A 19406-nucleotide genomic window follows, 5' to 3' on the forward strand; every position below is an offset into this window, starting at 1 on the left:
TCAAATTCTTGGGGCATTGGAACCGGTTCTGGGGGAGGTGGGACCAGTACAAACCGGACGGTCTGCACCTGGGCAGGACCGGAACCAATGTCCTAGGGGGAGTGTTTGCTAGTGCTGTTGGGGAGGAGTTAAACTAATATTGCAGGGGGATGGGAACCTATGCAGGGAGACAGAGGGAGACAGAAATGAGGCAAAAGCAAAAGACAGAAAGGAGATGAGGAAAAGTGGAGGGCAGAGAAACCCAAGGCAAAGAACAAAAAGGGCCACTGTACAGCAAAATTCTAAAAGGACAAAGGGTGTTAAAAAAGCAAGCCTTAATGCAAGGAGTATCCGCAATAAGGTGGATGAATTAACTGTGCAAATAGATGTTAACAGATATGATGTGATTGGGATTACGGAGACGTGGCTCCAGGATGATCAGGGCTGGGAATCAACATCCAGGGGTATTCAACATTCAGGAAGGATAGAATAAAAGGAAAAGGAGGTGGGGTAGCATTGCTGGTTAAAGAGGAGATTAATGCAATAGTTAGGAAAGACATTAGCTTGGATGATGTGGAATCTATATGGGTAGAGCTGCAGAACACTAAAGGGCAAAAATCGTTAGTGGGAGTTGTGTACAGACCTCCAAACAGTAGTAGTGATGTTGGGGAGGGCATCAAACAGGAAATTAGGAGTGCATGCAATAAAGGTGCAGCAGTTATAATGGGTGACTTTAATATGCACATAGATTGGGCTAGCCAAACTGGAAGCAATACGGTGGAGGAGGATTTCCTGGAGTGCATAAGGGATGGTTTTCTAGACCAATATGTCGAGGAACCAACTAGGGGGGAGGCCATCTTAGACTGGGTGTTGTGTAATGAGAGAGGATTAATTAGCAATCTCATTGTGCGAGGCCCCTTGGGGAAGAGTGACCATAATATGGTGGAATTCTGCATTAGGATGGAGAATGAAACAGTTAATTCAGAGACCATGGTCCAGAACTTAAAGAAGGGTAACTTTGAAGGTATGAGGCATGAATTGGCTAAGATAGATTGGCTAATGATACTTAAGTGGTTGACTGTGGATGGGCAATGGCAGACATTTAGAGACCGCATGGATGAATTACAACAATTGTACATTCCTGTCTGGCGTAAAAATAAAAAAGGGAAGGTGGCTCAACCGTGGCTATCTAGGGAAATCAGGGATAGTATTAAAGCCAAGGAAATGGCATACAAATTGGCCAGAAATAGCAGCGAACCTGGGGACTGGGAGAAATTTAGAACTCAGCAGAGGAGGACAAAGGGTTTGATTAGGGCAGGGAAAATGGAGTACGAGAAGAAGCTTGCAGGGAACATTAAGGCGGATTGCAAAAGTTTCTATAGGTATGTAAAGAGAAAAAGGTTAGTAAAGACAAACGTAGGTCCCCTGCAGTCAGAATCAGGGGAAGTCATAACGGGGAACAAAGAAATGGCAGACCAATTGAACAAGTACTTTGGTTCAGTATTCACTAAGGAGGACACAAATAACCTTCCGGATATAAAAGGGGTCAGAGGGTCTAGTAAGGAGGAGGAACTGAGGGAAATCCTATTAGTCAGGAAATTGTGTTGGGGAAATTGATGGGATTGAAGGCCGATAAATAGGGCCTGATGGACTGCATCCCAGAGTACTTAAGGAGGTGGCCTTGGAAATAGCGGATGCATTGACAGTCATTTTCCAACATTCCATTGACTCTGGATTAGTTCCTATCGAGTGGAGGGTAGCCAATGTAACACCACTTTTTTAAAAAGGAGGGAGAGAGAAAGCAGGGAATTATAGACCGGTCAGCCTGACCTCAGTAGTGGGTAAAATGATGGAATCAATTATTAAGGATGTCATAGCAGCGCATTTGGAAAATGGTGACATGATAGGTCCAAGTCAGCATGGATTTGTGAAAGGGAGATCATGCTTGACAAATCTTCTGGAATTTTTTGAGGATGTTTCCAATAAAGTGGACAAAGGAGTACCAGTTGATGTGGTATATTTGGACTTTCAGAAGGCTTTCGACAAGGTCCCACACAGGAGATTAATGTGCAAAGTTAAAACACATGGGATTGGGGGTAGTGTGCTGACGTGGATTGAGAACTGGTTGTCAGACAGGAAGCAAAGAGTAGGAGTAAATGGGTACTTTTCGGAATGGCAGGCAGTGACTAGTGGGGTACCGCAGGGTTCTGTGCTGGGGCCCCAGCTGTTCACATTGTACATTAATGACTTAGACGAGGGGATTAAATGTAGTATCTCCAAATTTGCGGATGACACTAAGTTGGGTGGCAGTGTGAGCTGCGAGGAGGATGCTATGAGGCTGCAGAGTGACTTGGATAGGTTAGGTGAGTGGGCAAATGCGTGGCAGATGAAGTATAATGTGGATAAATGTGAGGTTATCCACTTTGGTGGTAAAAATAGAGAGACAGACTATTATCTGAATGGTGACAGATTAGGAAAAGGGAAGGTGCAACGAGACCTGGGTGTCATGGTACATCAGTCTTTGAAGGTTGGCATGCAGGTACAGCAGGCGGTTAAGAAAGCAAATGGCATGTTGGCCTTCATAGCGAGGGGATTTGAGTACAGGGGCAGGGAGGTATTGCTGCAGTTGTACAGGGCCTTGGTGAGGCCACACCTGGAGTATTGTGTACAGTTTTGGTCTCCTAACTTGAGGAAGGACATTCTTGCTATTGAGGGAATGCAGCGAAGATTCACCAGACTGATTCCCGGGATGGTGGGAGTGACCTATCAAGAAAGACTGGATCAACTGGGCTTGTATTCACTGGAGTTCAGAAGAGTGAGAGGGGACCTCATAGAAACGTTTAAAATTCTGACGGGTTTGGACAGGTTGGATGCAGGAAGAATGTTCCCAATGTTGGGGAAGTCCAGAACCAGGGGTCACAGTCTAAGGATAAGGGGTAAGCCATTTAGGACCGAGATAAGGAGAAACTTCTTCACCCAGAGAGTGGTGAACCTGTGGAATTCTCTACCACAGAAAGTAGTTGAGGCCAATTCACTACATATATTCAAAAGGGAGTTAGATGAAGTCCTTACTACTCGGGGGATCAAGGAGTATGGCGTGAAAGCAGGAAGGGGGTACTGAAGTTTCATGTTCAGCCATGAACTCATTGAATGGCGGTGCAGGCTAGAAGGGCTGAATGGCCTGCTCCTGCACCTATTTTCTATGTCTATGTTTCTATGTACAATTGTTGAAGTTCATCCATGTGATCTTTAAATGTTTCCCATTGCCTATCCACCGTCAACCCTTTAAGTATCACTCGCCAGTCTATTCTAGCTAATTCACATCTCATACCATCGAAGTTACCTTTCCCCAAGTTCAGGACCCTAGTCTCTGGATTAACTGTGTCACTCTCCATCTTAATAAAGAATTCTACCATATTATGGTCACTCTTCCCCAAGGGTCCTCGCACAACAAGATTGTTAATTAGTCCTTTCTCATTACACATCACCCAGTCTAAGATGGCCAGCCCTCTAGTTGGTTCCTTGACATTCCTAATACACTCCAGGAAATCCTCCTCCACCGCATTGCTACCAGTTTGGTTAGCCCAGTCAATATGTAGATTGAAGTTGCCCATGATAACTGCTGTACCTTTATTGCACGCATCCCTAATTTCTTGTTTGATGCTGTCCCCATCCTCATAACTACTGTTTGGTGGTCTGTACACAACTCCCACTAGTGTTTTCGGCCCATTGGTATTCCGCAGCTCCACCCATACAGATTCCACGTCATCCAAGCTAATGTCCTTCCTTACTATTGCATTAATTTCCTCTTTAACCAGCAACCCCACCCCACCTCCTTTTCCTTTCTGTCTATCCTTCCTAAATGTTGAATACCCCTGGATGTTGAGTTCCCAGCCTTGGTCACCCTGGAGCCATGTCTCCGTGATGCCAATTACATCATATCCATTAACTGCTATCTGCACAGTTAATTCGTCCACCTTATTCCGAATACTCCTCGCATTGAGGCACAGAGCCTTCAGGCTTGTCTTTTTAACGCCCTTTGCCCCTTTAGGATTTTGCTGTAATGCGGTCCTTTTTGCTTTTTGCCTTGGGTTTCTCTGCCCTCCACTTTTACTTTTCTTTTTTCTATCTTTTGCTTCTGCCCCCATTCTACTTCCCTCTGTCTCCCTGTATAGGTTCCCATGCCCCTGCTATATTAGTTTAACCCCTCCCCAACAGCACTAGCAAACACTCCCCATAGGACATTGGTTCCAGTCCTGCCCAGGTGCAGACTGTCCGGTTTGTACTGAACTGCAATGAGTATAGTCCGAACCTAGTCAATCTATCTTCATAAGTCAACCCCCTCATCTCCAGAATCAATCTAGTGAACCTTCTCTGAACAGCTTCCAATGCAAGTATATCCTTCCTTAAATACGGAGACCGAAAATACGCAGTACTCTAGGTGTGGCCTCACCAATACCCTGTACAGTTGTGGCAGCACTTCTCTGCTTTTATATTCTATCCCCCTTGCAATAAAGGCCAGCATTCCATTTGCCTGCCTGATTACTTGCTGTACCTACATACTAACTTTTTGTGTTTCATGCACAAGGACCCCAGATCCCTCTTTACTGCAGCACTTTGCAATTTTTCTCCATTTAAATTGTAATTTGCTTTTCTCTTATTTCTGCCAAAGTGGATAACCTCATATTTTCCCACGTTTTACTCCATCTGCAAAATGTTTGCCCTCTCACTTAGCCTGTCTATATCCATTTGCAGATTTTTTGTGTCCTCCTCACAATTTGCTTTCCCACCCACCTTTATATCATCAGCAAACTTGGCTACAGTACATTCGGTCCCTTCATCCAAGTCATTAATATAGATTGTAAATAGTTGAGGACCCAGCACCGATCCCTGCGGCACTCCACTAGTCACTGGTTTGCCAACCGGATAATGACCCATTTATCCTGACTCTCTGTGTTCTGTTAGTTAGCTAATCCTCTATTCATGCTAGTATATTACCCCCAACCCATCAACTTTTATCTTTTGCAGTAACAATTTATCTGGCACCTTATCGAATGTCTTCTGGAAATCCAAATACACCACATCCATTGGTTCCCCCATATCCTTTTCAAAAGCTTTGCTAAAATCAACAACAACAAATTTTATTTATGTAGCGCCTTTAATGTAGTAAGATGTCCCAAGGCACTTCACAGCAGTGTTATAAGACAAAACAGATAAATTAGACACCGAATCACATAAGAAGAAATTACGGCAGATGACCAAAAGCTTGATGAAAGAGGTAGGTTTTAAGGAATGTCTTAAAGGAGGAAAGAGAGTCGGAAAGGTTTAGGGAGGGAGTTCTAGAGCTTGGGGCTCAAGCAGCTGAAGGCAAGGCAACAGATTGTTGAGCAGTTATAATGAAGGATGCCCAAGAGGGCAGAATTTGAGGAGCACGGACATCTCGTGGGGTTGTGAGACTGAAATTGATTACAGAGATAGGGAGGGGCAAGGCCATGGAGGGATTTGTAAACAAGGATGAGAATTTTGAAATTGAGGTATTGTTTAACCGGGAGCTAATGTAGGTGGGTGATCGTGACTTGGTGCGAGTTAGGACACGGGCTGCCGAGTTTTGGATGACTTCAAGTTTATGTAGTGTAGAATGTGGGAGTCCAGCCAGAAGTGTGTTGGAATAGTCAAGTCTAAGGGTAACCTGGACATGAATGAGGGTTTCAGCAGCAGAAGAGTTGAGGCATGTGCAGAGGCGGGCAATGTTAGAGGTGGAAATAGGCGTTTTTGTTATGCCGTGGATATATGGCTGAAAGCTCATTCAGGGTCAAATATGACACTTAGGTAGCGAATAGTCTGGTTTAGCCTCAGATAAATGCTAGGGAAGGGGATGGAGTCAGTGGTTGGCTAACGCAGTTTGTGGCGGGGACCGAAGATAATGGCTTCAGTCTTCGCAATATTTAATTGGAGAAAATTTCTCCTCATCTAGTACTGGATGTCGCACAAGCAGTCTGACAATTTAGAGACCATGTAGGGGTCGAGAGAAGTGGTAGAGAGGTAAAGCTGGGTGTCGTCAGCGTATATGTGGAAACTGACTGTTTTCGGATGATATTGCCGAGGGGCAGCATATAGATGAGAAATAAGAGAGAGCCAAGTATAGATCCTTGGGGGACACCAGAGGTAAATCCATATACACTACATCATACACACTCCCCTCATCGACCCTCCTGGTTACCTTCTCAAAAAATCCAATCAAGTTAGTCAGACACGGCCTTCCCTCAACAAATCCATGCTGACTGCTGACATAAAATGTGTCATTTCACATGGTAAAAATGTTCAGTTCCATTGAAATGTATGGTATCCCATATAATTCCTGACAAATTACTGCTTCCCTTCCAGAGGACTGTTGTAGAGGCTACAGTTAGCACATATCTGGTCATTACCTCAAACTCAAGTATCCTCAACAGCAGTCCAAGAAACCACAAAAACAATAAAACTTTAATATTGCAATTAAACACAGGGGCCGAAATTGCCACATTTTTGTGCCCCATTAGCGCCGCCGGTAGGCGCTAACAGGGCGCAATTGCCCCAGAGATTTTGGGGCCAATTTGGAGTTTGTGCTGCAATTTGTGCCCAGGCACGGCGTGCACCCGGCGATAATGTCATCGTCGTACACGCTGACCCCACGCCGACCACTTTGCACCCCACTGGATGCGAGGCTGGCGTGCGTCGATGTCAACGGCCGCTTCGCTGGCCGTCGACATTTGCCTGGGGTGGCACTTAAAGGGAAGCTGTGTGTGCCCCGGGCCGCCACTTTTTTTTGTCGCACGATTTTTATGTCTGCCCGACAATGGCGGCCCTCGTCTCAACCGGGCCGCCGTCGTGCAACCCGGCACTCCTCTTTGCAGCCAGGCCACTGGCCCAGTCGAGATTGTCCGTGGTGACCCATTGCTGGCCATCAAAAGGCCATGCAGAGTCCGCAGCAGCCCTCCCCTTTAAATGAAGGGGACGGGTGTTGTGGTGGGTCAGCGTAGCGCTGACCTGTTCAGCTGACGCCTTGGGCGTGCCTGAAACATTGCTCTGCCTTGTTTGAGGGGCACAAAGGGCAATTCCACTCCAGGGGCGGGACTTCCACCCCAGGCATTAACTGACCCAGCCCGGAAGGTTACCGCCCCCGGATGGGCTGCAGGGCAATTTTGGCCCCATTGTCATTTTCTTTATTCAGTAATGTGTATATATATATTCCTTCAGTTTACAGTTTTAAATTTCTTAATGCCTTCATGGATTTTCCCTCACCCCTAGTTTAACATCTTGTTCACATTTTAACTAAAGTGTTAACCTGTTAAAATTGTGCAGAGGATTTTGATATGAATGCACTGAGTGTTTGTATAACATCTCTTGTAATTTCCAGGCGTCAGTTATCGCAAATGTAATCAGTGAACCATATTACTTTGTACACTAGGAATAGGAAACATACCTGCATTAGCGTGGGTGACATTGCCATAAATTGGATTGTCCTCCACTTCCTGAATCACTGGACTAAAGCACAAAACAAAACAATTACATTAAAGAAAGAATTAAACCATTCTACCAGTATTTTTGTGTTACTGCCCCTTTACTTGACTGATTTTAATTGATTGTCTTGGATTCAGCCTTTAATATAGAAAGATATGCTCAATATATTTATTGGCTGGTGTGCAGCGGCCACTATATGTCAAAAAAATACATGCACAGGCATCTTCCACCCTTCTAGATGTAGTTCAGCATCTGGAATATTAGGTCTTTCATTGAAACACCTATGAACTTATCCCTTTTTGGCGTGGAAGCAAGTCATCCTCATTTTGAGGGGCTGCCTATGATGATGATGTTGATATTTATTGGCATGTAAATTAGACTGGTTGGTGCGCAATGTTGTAACATAGCAACTGTTCCAGGCAGGAGAAGACCATTGGTCCAGTTAACTCACCTATCCAGAGTATTTTGTGCATTTCTAATAAACCTGAATTCGATCTGTTAATAAGAACATAAGAACTAGGAGCAGGAGTAGGCGATTCAGCCCTGCGAGCCTGCTCCGCCATTCAATAAGATCATGGCTGATCTACATCAACTCCACTTTCCTGCACTATCCCCATATCCCTAGATTCCCTTAATATTCAAAGATCTATCAATGATTGAGCATCCACAGCCCTCTGGGGTAGAGAATTCCAAAAATTCACCACCCTCTGAGTGAAGAACTTTCTGCTCATCTCAGTCCTAAATGGTCGACCCCTTATTCTGAGACTGTGACCCCTGGTTCTAGACTCCAGAGACAGGGGGAACATCCTCCCTGCATCTACCCTGTAAGAAAGTTATATGTTTCAATGCGATCACGTCTCATTCTTCTAAACTCTAGAACGTATAGGCCTAGTTTACTCAATCTCTCATAGGACAATCCCATTCCAGGAATCAATCTGGTGAACCTTTATCACACTCCCGCTATATTATTCCTTGGGTATGGAGACCAAAGCTGTACGGCGCGGACACGATGGGCCGAAATGGCCTCCTTCTGCATTGTAAATTTCTATGTTTCTATAGACTTGTAGGAAGACATCTTTACCCTTATACTCAAACCCTCATCTCTCTCTTCTCTTGGGCAGTCCCTTGGAGTCGAGGATGACTTGATAATCCTTTTGTAATAAAGGTCAACATACTATTTGCTTTCTTAATTGCTTGCTGTAGCTGCATGTTAACTTTGTGATTTGTGTAAAAGGACACCCAGGTCCCTCTGACTTTTCCCAATCTCTCACCGCTTAAAAAATACTCTGCTTTTCTATTTTTCCTACCAAAATGGTTAACGTTGCAATTTTCCACATTATATTCCATTTGCCCACTCACCTAGCCTATTCACATTCCCGTGAAGTCTCTTTGCATCCTCCTCATAACTTATATTCCCACCTAGCTTTCTATCATCAACAAACTTGCATATATTACATATTATAAGTTTGTTTAATCAACTCTTGTGTGGCACCTTATCAAATACCTTTTGAAAATTCAAATACAACACATTCACTGGTTCCCCCTCATATATTCTGCTAGTTACAAATCCATGTTGACTCTGCCCAATCCTATTATTATTTTCTAAGTGCCCTGTTACCATGTCCCTAATAATAGATTCTAGCCTTTTCCCTACTACTGATGTCAGGCTAACTGGTCTGTAGTTCCCCGTTTTCTTTCTCCTTTCTTTCTTGAATAACAAGGTTACATTTGCTACCTTCCAATCTGCGGAAACCTTGTAGAGAGCCAGCAGAGGCTTGACGACCTGAATGGCCTCCCTCCGAGTAAGAGATCCTCTTGGAATGAGTGACCTTAGCATGACTGAATTTCAAATTCAGTTGGAGGGTGAGAAAGTTGCATCTCAAACCAGTGTCCTAAGCTTAAATAAAGGAGACTACAAATATATGAAGGCAGAGTTGGCTAAGGTGGACTGGGAAAATAGATTAAAGTGTGGGGCGGTTGATGAGCTGTGGCAGACATTTAAGGAGATATTTCATAACCCTCAACAAAAGTATATTCCAATGAGAAGGAAAGACTGTAAGAGAAAGGATAACCATCCATGGCAAACTAAGGAAATACAGGATGGTATCAAATTGAAAACAAGGGCATACAATGTGGCCAAGAATAGTGGGAGGCCAGAGGATTGGGAAACTTTTAAAAGCCAGCAAAGAATGACTAAAAAGATAATAAAGAGAGAGAAGATAGATTATGAAAGTAAACTAGAATGAAATATGAAAACAGACAGTAAGAGTTTCTACAGGTACATAAAAAGGAAAAGAGTGGCTAAAGTAAATGTTGGTCCCTTAGAGGATGAGACTGGGGAATTAATAATGGGGAACAGAGAAATGGCAGAGACTTTGAACAAATATTTTGTATAGGTCTTCACGGTAGAAAACATTAAAAACATCCCAATAGTGGATAATGAAAGGGCTATAGGGAGGGAGGAACTTAATACGATCACTGTCACTAAAGAAGTAGTACTTGGTAAAATAACGGGACTAAAGGCGGACAAGTTCCCTGGACCTGATGGCTTGCATCCAAGGGTCTTAAAAGAAGTGGCTTCAGAGATAGAGGATGCATTGGTTGTAATCTACCAAAAATTCCCTGGATTCTGGGGAGGTACCAACGGATTGGAAAACCGCAAATGTAATGCCCCTTTTAAAAAAGGAGGCGGACAAAAAGCAGGAAACTATAGACCAGTTAGCTTAACATCTGGCGTTAGAAAAATGCTGGAGTCCGTTATTAAGGAAGCAGTAGCAGAACATTTGGAAAAGCATAATTCAATCAAGCAGAGTCAGCATGGTTTTATGAAAGGGAAATCATGTTTCACAAATTTGCTGGAGTTCTTTGAGGATGTAACAAGCAGGGTGGATAAGGGGGAACCAGTGGATGCGGTGTATTTGGATTTCCATAAGGCATTCAGTAAGGTGCTACATAAAAGGTTACTGCACAAGATAAAAGTTCATGGGGTTGGGGGTAATATATTAGCATGGATAGAGAATTGGTTAACTAACAGAAAACAGAGTCAGGATAAATGGGTAATTTTCCGGTTGGCAAACAGTAACTAGTGGGGTGCCACAGGGATCGGTTCTGGGGCCTCAACTATTTACAATCTATATTAATGACTTGGATGAAGGGACCAAGTGTAAAGTAGCCAAGTTTGCTGATGATTCAAAGATGGGCGGGAAAGCAAATTGTGAGGAGGACACAAGAAATCTGCAAACTGATATAGACAGGCTAAGTAAGTGGGCAAAGATTTGGCAGATGGAGTATAATGTGGGAAAATGTGAGGTTATCCACTTTGGCAGAAAAAATTGAAAAGCAAATTATAATTTAAATGGAGAAAAATTGCAAAGTGCTGCAGTAGAGAGAGACCTGGGGGTCCTTGTGCATGAAACACAAAAAGTGAGTATGCAGATACAGCAAGTGATCAGGAAGGCAAATGGAATGTTAGCCTTTATTGCAAGGGGGATAGAATATAAAAGCAGAGAAGTCCTGCTATAACTGTACAGAGTATTGGTGAGGCCACACCTAGAGTACTGTGTACAGTTTTGGTCTCTGTATTTAAGGAAGGATATACTTGCATTGGAGACAGTTCAGAGAAGGTTCACTAGGTTGATTCCGGAGATGAGGGCATTGACTTATGAAGATAGGTTGAGTAGGTTGGGCATATACTCATTGGAGTTCAGAAGAATGAGAGGCGATCTTATCGAAACATATAAGATAATGAGGGAGCTCAACAAGGTGTATGTAGAGAGGATATTTCCACTCATAGGGGAAACTAAAACTAGGAGGCATAGTCTCAGAATAAGGAGCCGCCCATTTAAAACTGAAATGAGGCAGAATTTCTTCTCTCAAAGGGTTGTAAATCTATGGAATTCTCTGCCCCAGAGTGCTGTGGAGGCTGGATCATTGAATTTATTTAAGGCGGGGAGATAGACAGATTTTTGAGCGATAAGGAAGTGAAGGTTTATGGGGAGTGGGCAGGGAAGTGGAGTTGAGTTCACGATCAGATCAGCCATGATCTTATTAAATGGCGGAGCAGGCTCGAGGGGCCAAATGGCCTACTCCTGCTCCTATTTCTTATGTTCTTATGTTCTCTATACTGTAACCACTCCATGATTCTAAATTAATCAAACATGATGCTGACTCCATCCAGGGGATCCCACAAAGCCAACTAAAGGCTCTGGAGGGGCAGTCACAGCAGATCGCTCTTCTGGGCAGGGAGGCCCTAAATCGGAAGAGGGTGGGAAAAGGTCACATCTCAGTACACCAACTCGTCTATAAATCCAAACAATGGCGGCTCGGATAAATTAGCCAATTGCAGTTTACAAACAATTTAAGGTTTAAATGGTTTTAAATATTTCAAATATGGGACTAACTTTAAAAAAATCTAGGATAGGCAATTAAATTGTCTTATTTCACTAATAATATAGGAAGATACACCCACACACACACACACACTCCTTTCTTTCAGTACAGATCAATAGTTTATAGGGCTGCAGACATGATTATATTAGAATTTTATTCTCTAGGCGAGAGGCCTTTGAGGTAATCCAGCCAAGTAGTACCAGTAGCTCATTATAAAACTATGTTCTACACATCATCAAGGGCTGCAGTGAAGAATGTGGTGAAAGTAAACAAAAAAAAAGAAAGGAACGAAAACTTCAAATGCTGAAGAGAAAGGATAGTTTGAAAGGGACAGGACAGCAAAAATGTAGAGAGTAGCATGAAGGAGTGTGATCAGAAAACCATAAGACAAAAAGAAACATTAGAAAGTTTTTAAAAAGCCAAGAAAATACTAGAGCCCAGTAAAAGAAAACTGAGATTGGGAAAGTAGAAAAAATAATTTGTGGATCCCAGTAAAGAGTCAGCAATGATTCCCATCACTGAAGTGAAGGCAACAGTGGAGTCGTTGCGTACATTGCAGAAGGGAATCCCCTACTATAAGAACCTGTCTCGTTCCTCCTTGAAATCTATTAGGTTGCTTGTTCTACCACCCATGCCGGTAATCTGTTCCACATACATACTACCCTTTTACTATATAAAAAAAAATTCACCTATATTTTCTATTTCCCCTTTTGCTCTCTCCAAGCTGATCTTGTCCATAAGACCCACTTCCTGCTCAATTGCCCCTATTCCTACTAAACTGCAAACCACCCAGCTTCTCTTCCTGGTCCCATGCTAGCTGATATTGTAAACAGTTCCCTCTCCTCAGGCCCTGTCCCCCCTCCCTTTATAATCTGTTGTTATCACCCCTTCCTCAAAAAACCCACCCTTAGTCTCTCTGCCCCATATTCAACCTTCCTTTCCTCTCCAAAGTCCTTGAACATGTTGTCTCCCAAATTTGTGCCAATCTTTCTTGCAACTCCATGTTTGAACCTTTCCAGTCAAGTTTCTGCCCATGCCACAGCATTGAAACAGCCCTAATCAAAGTCATAAATTACATCCTCTGTGACTGTCACCATGGAGCACTCTCCCTCCTCATCCTTCTCAACCTGTCTGCAGCCTTTGAAATGGTTGTCCATACCACCCTCCTCCAATGCATTTCCTCCATTGTACAGCTGATTGGGAATGCCCTTACATTGCTCTGCAACTGTGAATTTCCTGCAATGCCTTCTCTTCCTGTCCCTGCATTGTTACCTCTGGAGTCTCGCAAAGATCTATCCTTAGCCCCCTCCTGTATCCCATCTACAGACTGCACCTCGGAGAAGATATGGTTGGGTTCCACATATACCCTGACAACACCCAGCTCTACCCAGCTCTTGATCCCTCCACTGCTTCGGTGCTGTTAGACTGCTTATCCAACATCCAGACCTGGATCATCAAAATTTCTTCCAATTGAACATTGGGAAGACCAAGACCATTGTCTTTGGCCCTTGCAACAAATCCATTCCCTAGCCATCAATTCCATCCTCATTGCTGGCTCCTGTATCAAACTGAACTGGATGGTTTGCAACCTTGGCATCCTATTTGACGTTGATCTGAGCTTCTAACCCCAGATCCTCGCCATCATAAAGACCACTTATTTTCACCTTCATAATGGGCCTAAAATTGCGCTCCCCACGGGTGCACACGTGCCCATGGGGTCCCCGCAAGCTCCGGGTTTAGGCATGCAAAGCGCATGCGCCTAAATCCGGCATTTGCGATCTGTCAAAAATTCTGTTGACAGATTGCATGCATGTGAAGGTAAAGGGCCTCCGCAGGCAGAGAGTAGGCTATTTGCCCAACTCCTGCCCAGCGAATGTCCTTCAAATTCTTATGACTGAAAAAAGCAGGCATAAGGTCTGCTTTTATCAGTGTAAGATTTCTAAATTTCAGAAAATGACATCTTTAAAAATAATTTTAAACATTTAAATAAAATGTTAAAACATAAAAATAAGGCAAGTTTATTTTTTAGTCCCTTGAAAATATGTAAATTTATTTTTCAAAAAATTACATTTTTGCTTTAAATAATTAAATTCCATTTTTATTCATTTGAAATTTGTGTTGGGTTTTTATTTAGTTATTTTCAATGTTTCTGTGTTTTGGGGGGGGTATTCCCATTCATACTTGTGTATGGAATCACCGTAATTATAACTGGGGATCCCCCTACTCTGATAGGTTGGGTTGGCCCATGTGATCACATTAATACATTCGAAACCCTTACGATCCTGGGATACGTGTGCGTCTATGAAGGCCTTCGCGTAGAGGGTTAGGACCAGAAGTCTCCGAACCTTCAGGACCACCAGGTAGATTCGTGGAAATTTTTCAGGTCGGAGGCATCTGCCTGCGGGAAGCCTCCGACTGCAATTTCTGGGCCAATAATGCTAATCTCCGCCCCTGCCTCAGCCCATCCACTGCTGAAACTCTCATCCATGCTTTTGTTTCTTCCAGACTCAATTATTCCAATGCTCTCCTTGCTGGCCTCCTATCTTGCCCCATCCATAAACTTGAGCTCATCTAAAACTCTGCTGCCTTTATCTCAACTCACACCAAGTCCCGTCCACCATCACCCCTGTGCTCACTGACCTACAATGCGGAATGCCTCGATTTTAATATTCTCATTCTTGTGTACAAATCCCTCCATGGTCTCACCCCTCCCTATCTCTATAGCCTCCTCCACCCTTACAATCCTCCAAGAATTCTGTAGTCCTCCAACCCTGGACTTCCTTCGTCTCCACTAGGCTTTAAACTCTGGAATTCTCTCCTTAAATCTCGCTCACATTTAAAATGCTTCTTAAAACCTACCTCTTTGACCAAACTTTTGGTCACCTGTCCTAGTGTCTTCTTCTTTGGCGCAATGTCATTTTTTTCTGATTACACTCCTATGGAGCACCTTGGGACGTGTTACTACATTAAAGATGCTACATAAATGCAAATTGTTGAAATAGGTTGACCAAAATTGCATTGCAGTACTCCAGATACTCTCATCAGGGCCAAATATATTTTTTAAATGACCTCTGGATTTATGTATTATATCCTCTGCTATGTGTGTATTTAGTTGTGAAATGAACATTATTGTGCATTTTTAAAGTATTTTTGATGATTTCCCATATATAAGATAAAAGTTCATGCCTCACAGATACTCAGAGCTGGTCCAGGGAGAAGTTTCTGATTAGGTTTTGGTACAGAGATCATAGTACAACAAGATCTGATACACAATGGAAGGGAGCTTGCAAAATTAAGCTTGCATGTCTCAGAATTAAAAATGGTCACAAGATGATAATTCATGAAACTCCTTGAAGATAACAGGGTAGAAATTGAACCTTGTTGTTGCTGCTATACGGCGCAACGAGGCCGCATTGTGGGGTCCAATCAATGTCCTGCAACCTAAGGGTGCCTGAAATCGTGTCGGACGGTTTTTCAAGGGGTCCTTGGTGGCTGGTGAAACCTGCTGTTCGGCCCCTTACGAATGTAACATCTATATTAGGAACCCTCGGGAAAATGGTGTCCTGAGGAGCAGAGCAAGCCCCGGGCATGCTTCCATTTGCTTCACCTGATGTGGATGCGACTTAAGACCCGGCTGCCACTGAAAAAGGGAGTGTTAGTTATTTTTTTCCTCCTGGCTCCACAGCATTACTGCGCCTCCTGCCCACACCCTGACCTTCCCCCTCCCCAGCACTTAGCTGAAGTAGCTACTGGTGTGAAACAGATGGCCTGAAATCCATTCCTGCAGAAGGGCAGTGGAGGTGCAACAGGATCACTCGGATTATGTTGATGAGGACCGAGGCATCATTTTGGGCCAGCCTCGGGCCTCTCAGTTCAGGCAGGTGGTCTGGCCGCATCACCATTAGGGGCCCAAATCCGGGTGCTGTCAAATTTCTACCCCAGTAAGTGTCTGAAATTAAAACTATTTTAGCTATGTGGTTGATAACCATTTTAGAATAATCTGCAATAATCATCCATTATCTTCATTCAATATCTGAAATATTTAGAAAACTCTGAAAGGAATTTTTAGCGGCCTTATTATTCATTGCTATCAAAAAAATCTTTCAACTAAGAACCTAAGAATAAAATCACAGTCCAAATAATCAATCATAGAATGTTGACTGAGTAATTTCAATAAATAAATGACTGTTCTCTCCAAAAGTGGATTAATGTTGTGGGCTTTTCCATTGTATGTAATGGCCATTGATGCTGATGCAACATTCAGAGGTCAAATTTAGAAAACCTTTTAAACACGTTTCTTAATTACAATTTAAAAAGATCTAGAAATTAACATAACATCATTTTATACATTTACCTTTTAAAACCAAAATTATTGATGTCTGAGAGGACATTTTGTGAGAGATAATTAGTATAGAAATTATGCAGATTAGCACTGCCAGTCAAGATATGTCACAGAATCTAGTCCAATCAGTTTCTGTACAAATATATAACTCTATTGCTCATCCGGTGGTGTTTCATTAGCATGCAATTCACTACCTCTAAGACTTCTTTATAAGAAATGTTTATGCTTCTCTGTTGTTCTTCTTCTGTAGAACAATTTTCTTGTAAAACTGTTTACTTTTAATTGCCGTAATTTGCCTGCTGGTCAATGTAAGTGAGTTTGGGGCATGGATATTAGAAGATCATTTGATTATTTGTTATGTGATGCCGCATCTTTGAAGTTGTCAGTTTTTTCTGTACACATAAACAAATACATTTCACTTTGTTCACATTATGTGTTTCTTTACAAATCTTCTGATCTAGTGTCACTTTAGTAGAGTGTCTTTGATGTAGTTGACTTTGAATCATATCATTTTGTAATACATCAGCAAGGTTCATTTTTTTCCCTCTTGCTTTTTTGGTGAAAAGGGAATGGGATGGATTTCAAACAGCAATATAGTAAAGAATTGAAAGATGAATGCTTCAATTTTCAGGACTGTAATTTATTTATTTATTTACAACATTTTACTTAACTATGATTATTTGACTTTAAAAAGCAGTCAGATTCTGAAATGCAGAACTACTTTGCCAATAAATGTTGAATTAGTATATAAAACATACATGTCATCATTTGGGAAATTTGTGCATCTCCTAAGAAGCTATTAAGTGACAGTGCTGGGGAGGTCTCCTGTCTCATACTCATCGGGGAATTGTGAATGGGGGTGGCATAGGGAATAGTTTTTCAAATATTGGAAAATTGAAAATAATTCTCATATAAGGTAATGGTACCGTGCTCACTCACCGCTTCTACTTTTGTTACAGTATTTGTTTTAATTTTCATTTTTGTCTATGAATTTCAGAATAATTGTGCCTCAAAATTAAATGTGGATCAGAGTAAGTCCTAAAATGCATCCTTATTGGAGACTTAAACAATCATTAAGCTGTTATCTTATTTCCAACTGTCTTGCTATAATGCACCTATTGTCCTCCTGTAATTCTGGCTTTATTCACTGATAATGAATAGCAAGAAAATTGTTAAAAATGACAAATTAAAAATGTTTGTCTTCAGTAATTTATAACACTAGAAAAGTAGTCGTGAGATAAAAAGGAAAAAAAAGTTTTTGTGGCCCTCATGCCCACCCTTTGTATATGATTTTTTAATTTGTCTGCTTTTATCACATATTAATTGTTTATATAAGCAGCAAAATAATGCTGACCATTGTAGAGTGCCATAACCTTCGGTGGTTCACAATTTACTTGCAGAATACTTGAAAGTTTAGTATGTGGTTTATCTGCAATGGAAACTGCTTCAAAAAGCAGGTCAGACTCTCCGAGTACATATTCTATATTCATCCCTTTCATAAGACTACATTTTTATTAAAATTCAATCATTACAATTTACTGAAGAACATTTTAAACAGTAAAACAATATTTCACAACTCAGATTACTACAAGGATTTGAAATCAACTAATCGTTGAATTCTGTCACAGGTTTATCAATTTTTTTTTAAAAAGCACAATAAAAAAAATGATCACTTTTAACAAACTTGGTAAAAAATGAAAAGACTGAGATTTCAATGAAATAAATTTTCACCCACACAACTGCGACACCCCTTACACTAAAACATTCGACATTCCACCCCAACCGGAGCCATGCGATCTCCTGGGAGAGGCAAAAATGAGATAAAATCCCAGGTCAATTGGGGAAAAAAAATCTGGGAAAATTTCTCTCCGACCCATCCAAGCAATCGAAACAGGAGATTATCCAGGCCGTATTAGATTCCCTGTAGTACTTACCATTATATCTGTGCCGGCCAACAAGATGTTATCCAGTCTAATCCCAATTACCAGCTCTAGGTCTGTAACCCTGCAGGTAAGTGCCCATCCAAGCACCTTTTAAATGTAGTGAAGGTTTCTGCATCCATCACCCATCCAGGCAGTGAGTTCCAGACCCCCACAACCCTCTGTGTGAAGAAGTCACCCCTCAAATCCTCTCTGAACCTTCCACTAACCACCTTAAATCTATGCCCCCTTGTAATTGACCCCTCCACCAATATAGGCCCTTGCTATCCACTTTTTCCAGGCCCTTCAAAATTTTGTACACCTCAATGAGGTCTCCTCTCACCCTCCTCTGTTCCAATGAGAACAAATGCAGCCTATCCAATCTGTCCTCATACTTAAGATTCTCCATTCCAGGCAGCATCCTAGTAAATCTCCTCTGCACCCTCTCTAGAGCAATCACGTCCTTCCTATAATACGCCGACCGGAACTGCACACAGTACTCCAGCTGTGGCCTGACCAGACTATTATACAATTTAAGCATAACCTTCCTGCTCTTGTATCCTATGCCTCGGCCAATAAAGGCTTCTTAACCATCTTATCCACCTGGCCTGCTACTTTCAAGGATCTGTTGATAAGCACTCCAAGGTCCCTTTGTTCATCTACACTATTAAGTAGCCTACTGCTTAATGTGCATATCCTTTCCTTATTCGCCCTCCCAAAGTGCATTACCTCATACTTCTCCGAATTAAATTCTATTTGCCATTGCTCTGCCCACCTGACTAGTAGATTGATATCCTCCTGCAGTCCATGACTTTCCTCATTATCAACCACACAGACAATTTTAGATTCATCGGCAAACTTCTTAATCATACTCCCTACATTCAAATCTAAATCATTGATATATACCACAAAAAGCAAGGGACCCAGTACTGAGCCTTGCGGAACCCCACTGGAAACATCCTTCCAGTCACAAAAACATCCATCAACCATTATCCACTAGTAATGTGGATAAGTGTGAGGTTATCCACTTTGGTGACAAAAACAGAAAGGCTGATTATTATCTGAATGGTGACAGATTATTAAAAGGGTAGGTGCAATGAGATGCAACTTGGGTGTCAAGAGTACATCTGTCATTGAAAGTAGGCATGCAGGTACAGCAGGCAGTAAAGAAAGCAAATAGCATGATGGCCTTCATAGCGAGAGGATTTGAGTATAGGAGCAGGGAGGTCTTGCTGCAGTTGTACAGGGTCTTGGTGAGAACACACCTTGAGTATTAT

The 19406-nt window shown here is 42.3% G+C and overlaps 1 protein-coding gene across 1 annotated transcript in view; it reads right to left on the bottom strand.

The window, feature by feature from the left end:
• The window catches only part of LOC139275779 (T-cell receptor-associated transmembrane adapter 1-like), a 36245-nt gene that overhangs the window by 11864 nt on the left and 4975 nt on the right, over window positions 1-19406 (bottom strand). The window contains exon 4 of the mRNA XM_070892982.1: window positions 7461-7503. Coding sequence (XP_070749083.1) covers window positions 7461-7503 — 43 coding nt within the window. The remainder of the gene's footprint in view (window positions 1-7460; window positions 7504-19406) is intronic.

Source organism: Pristiophorus japonicus, chromosome 11 (assembly GCF_044704955.1).
Source record: "Pristiophorus japonicus isolate sPriJap1 chromosome 11, sPriJap1.hap1, whole genome shotgun sequence".
Taxonomy (NCBI): Eukaryota; Metazoa; Chordata; class Chondrichthyes; family Pristiophoridae; genus Pristiophorus; species Pristiophorus japonicus.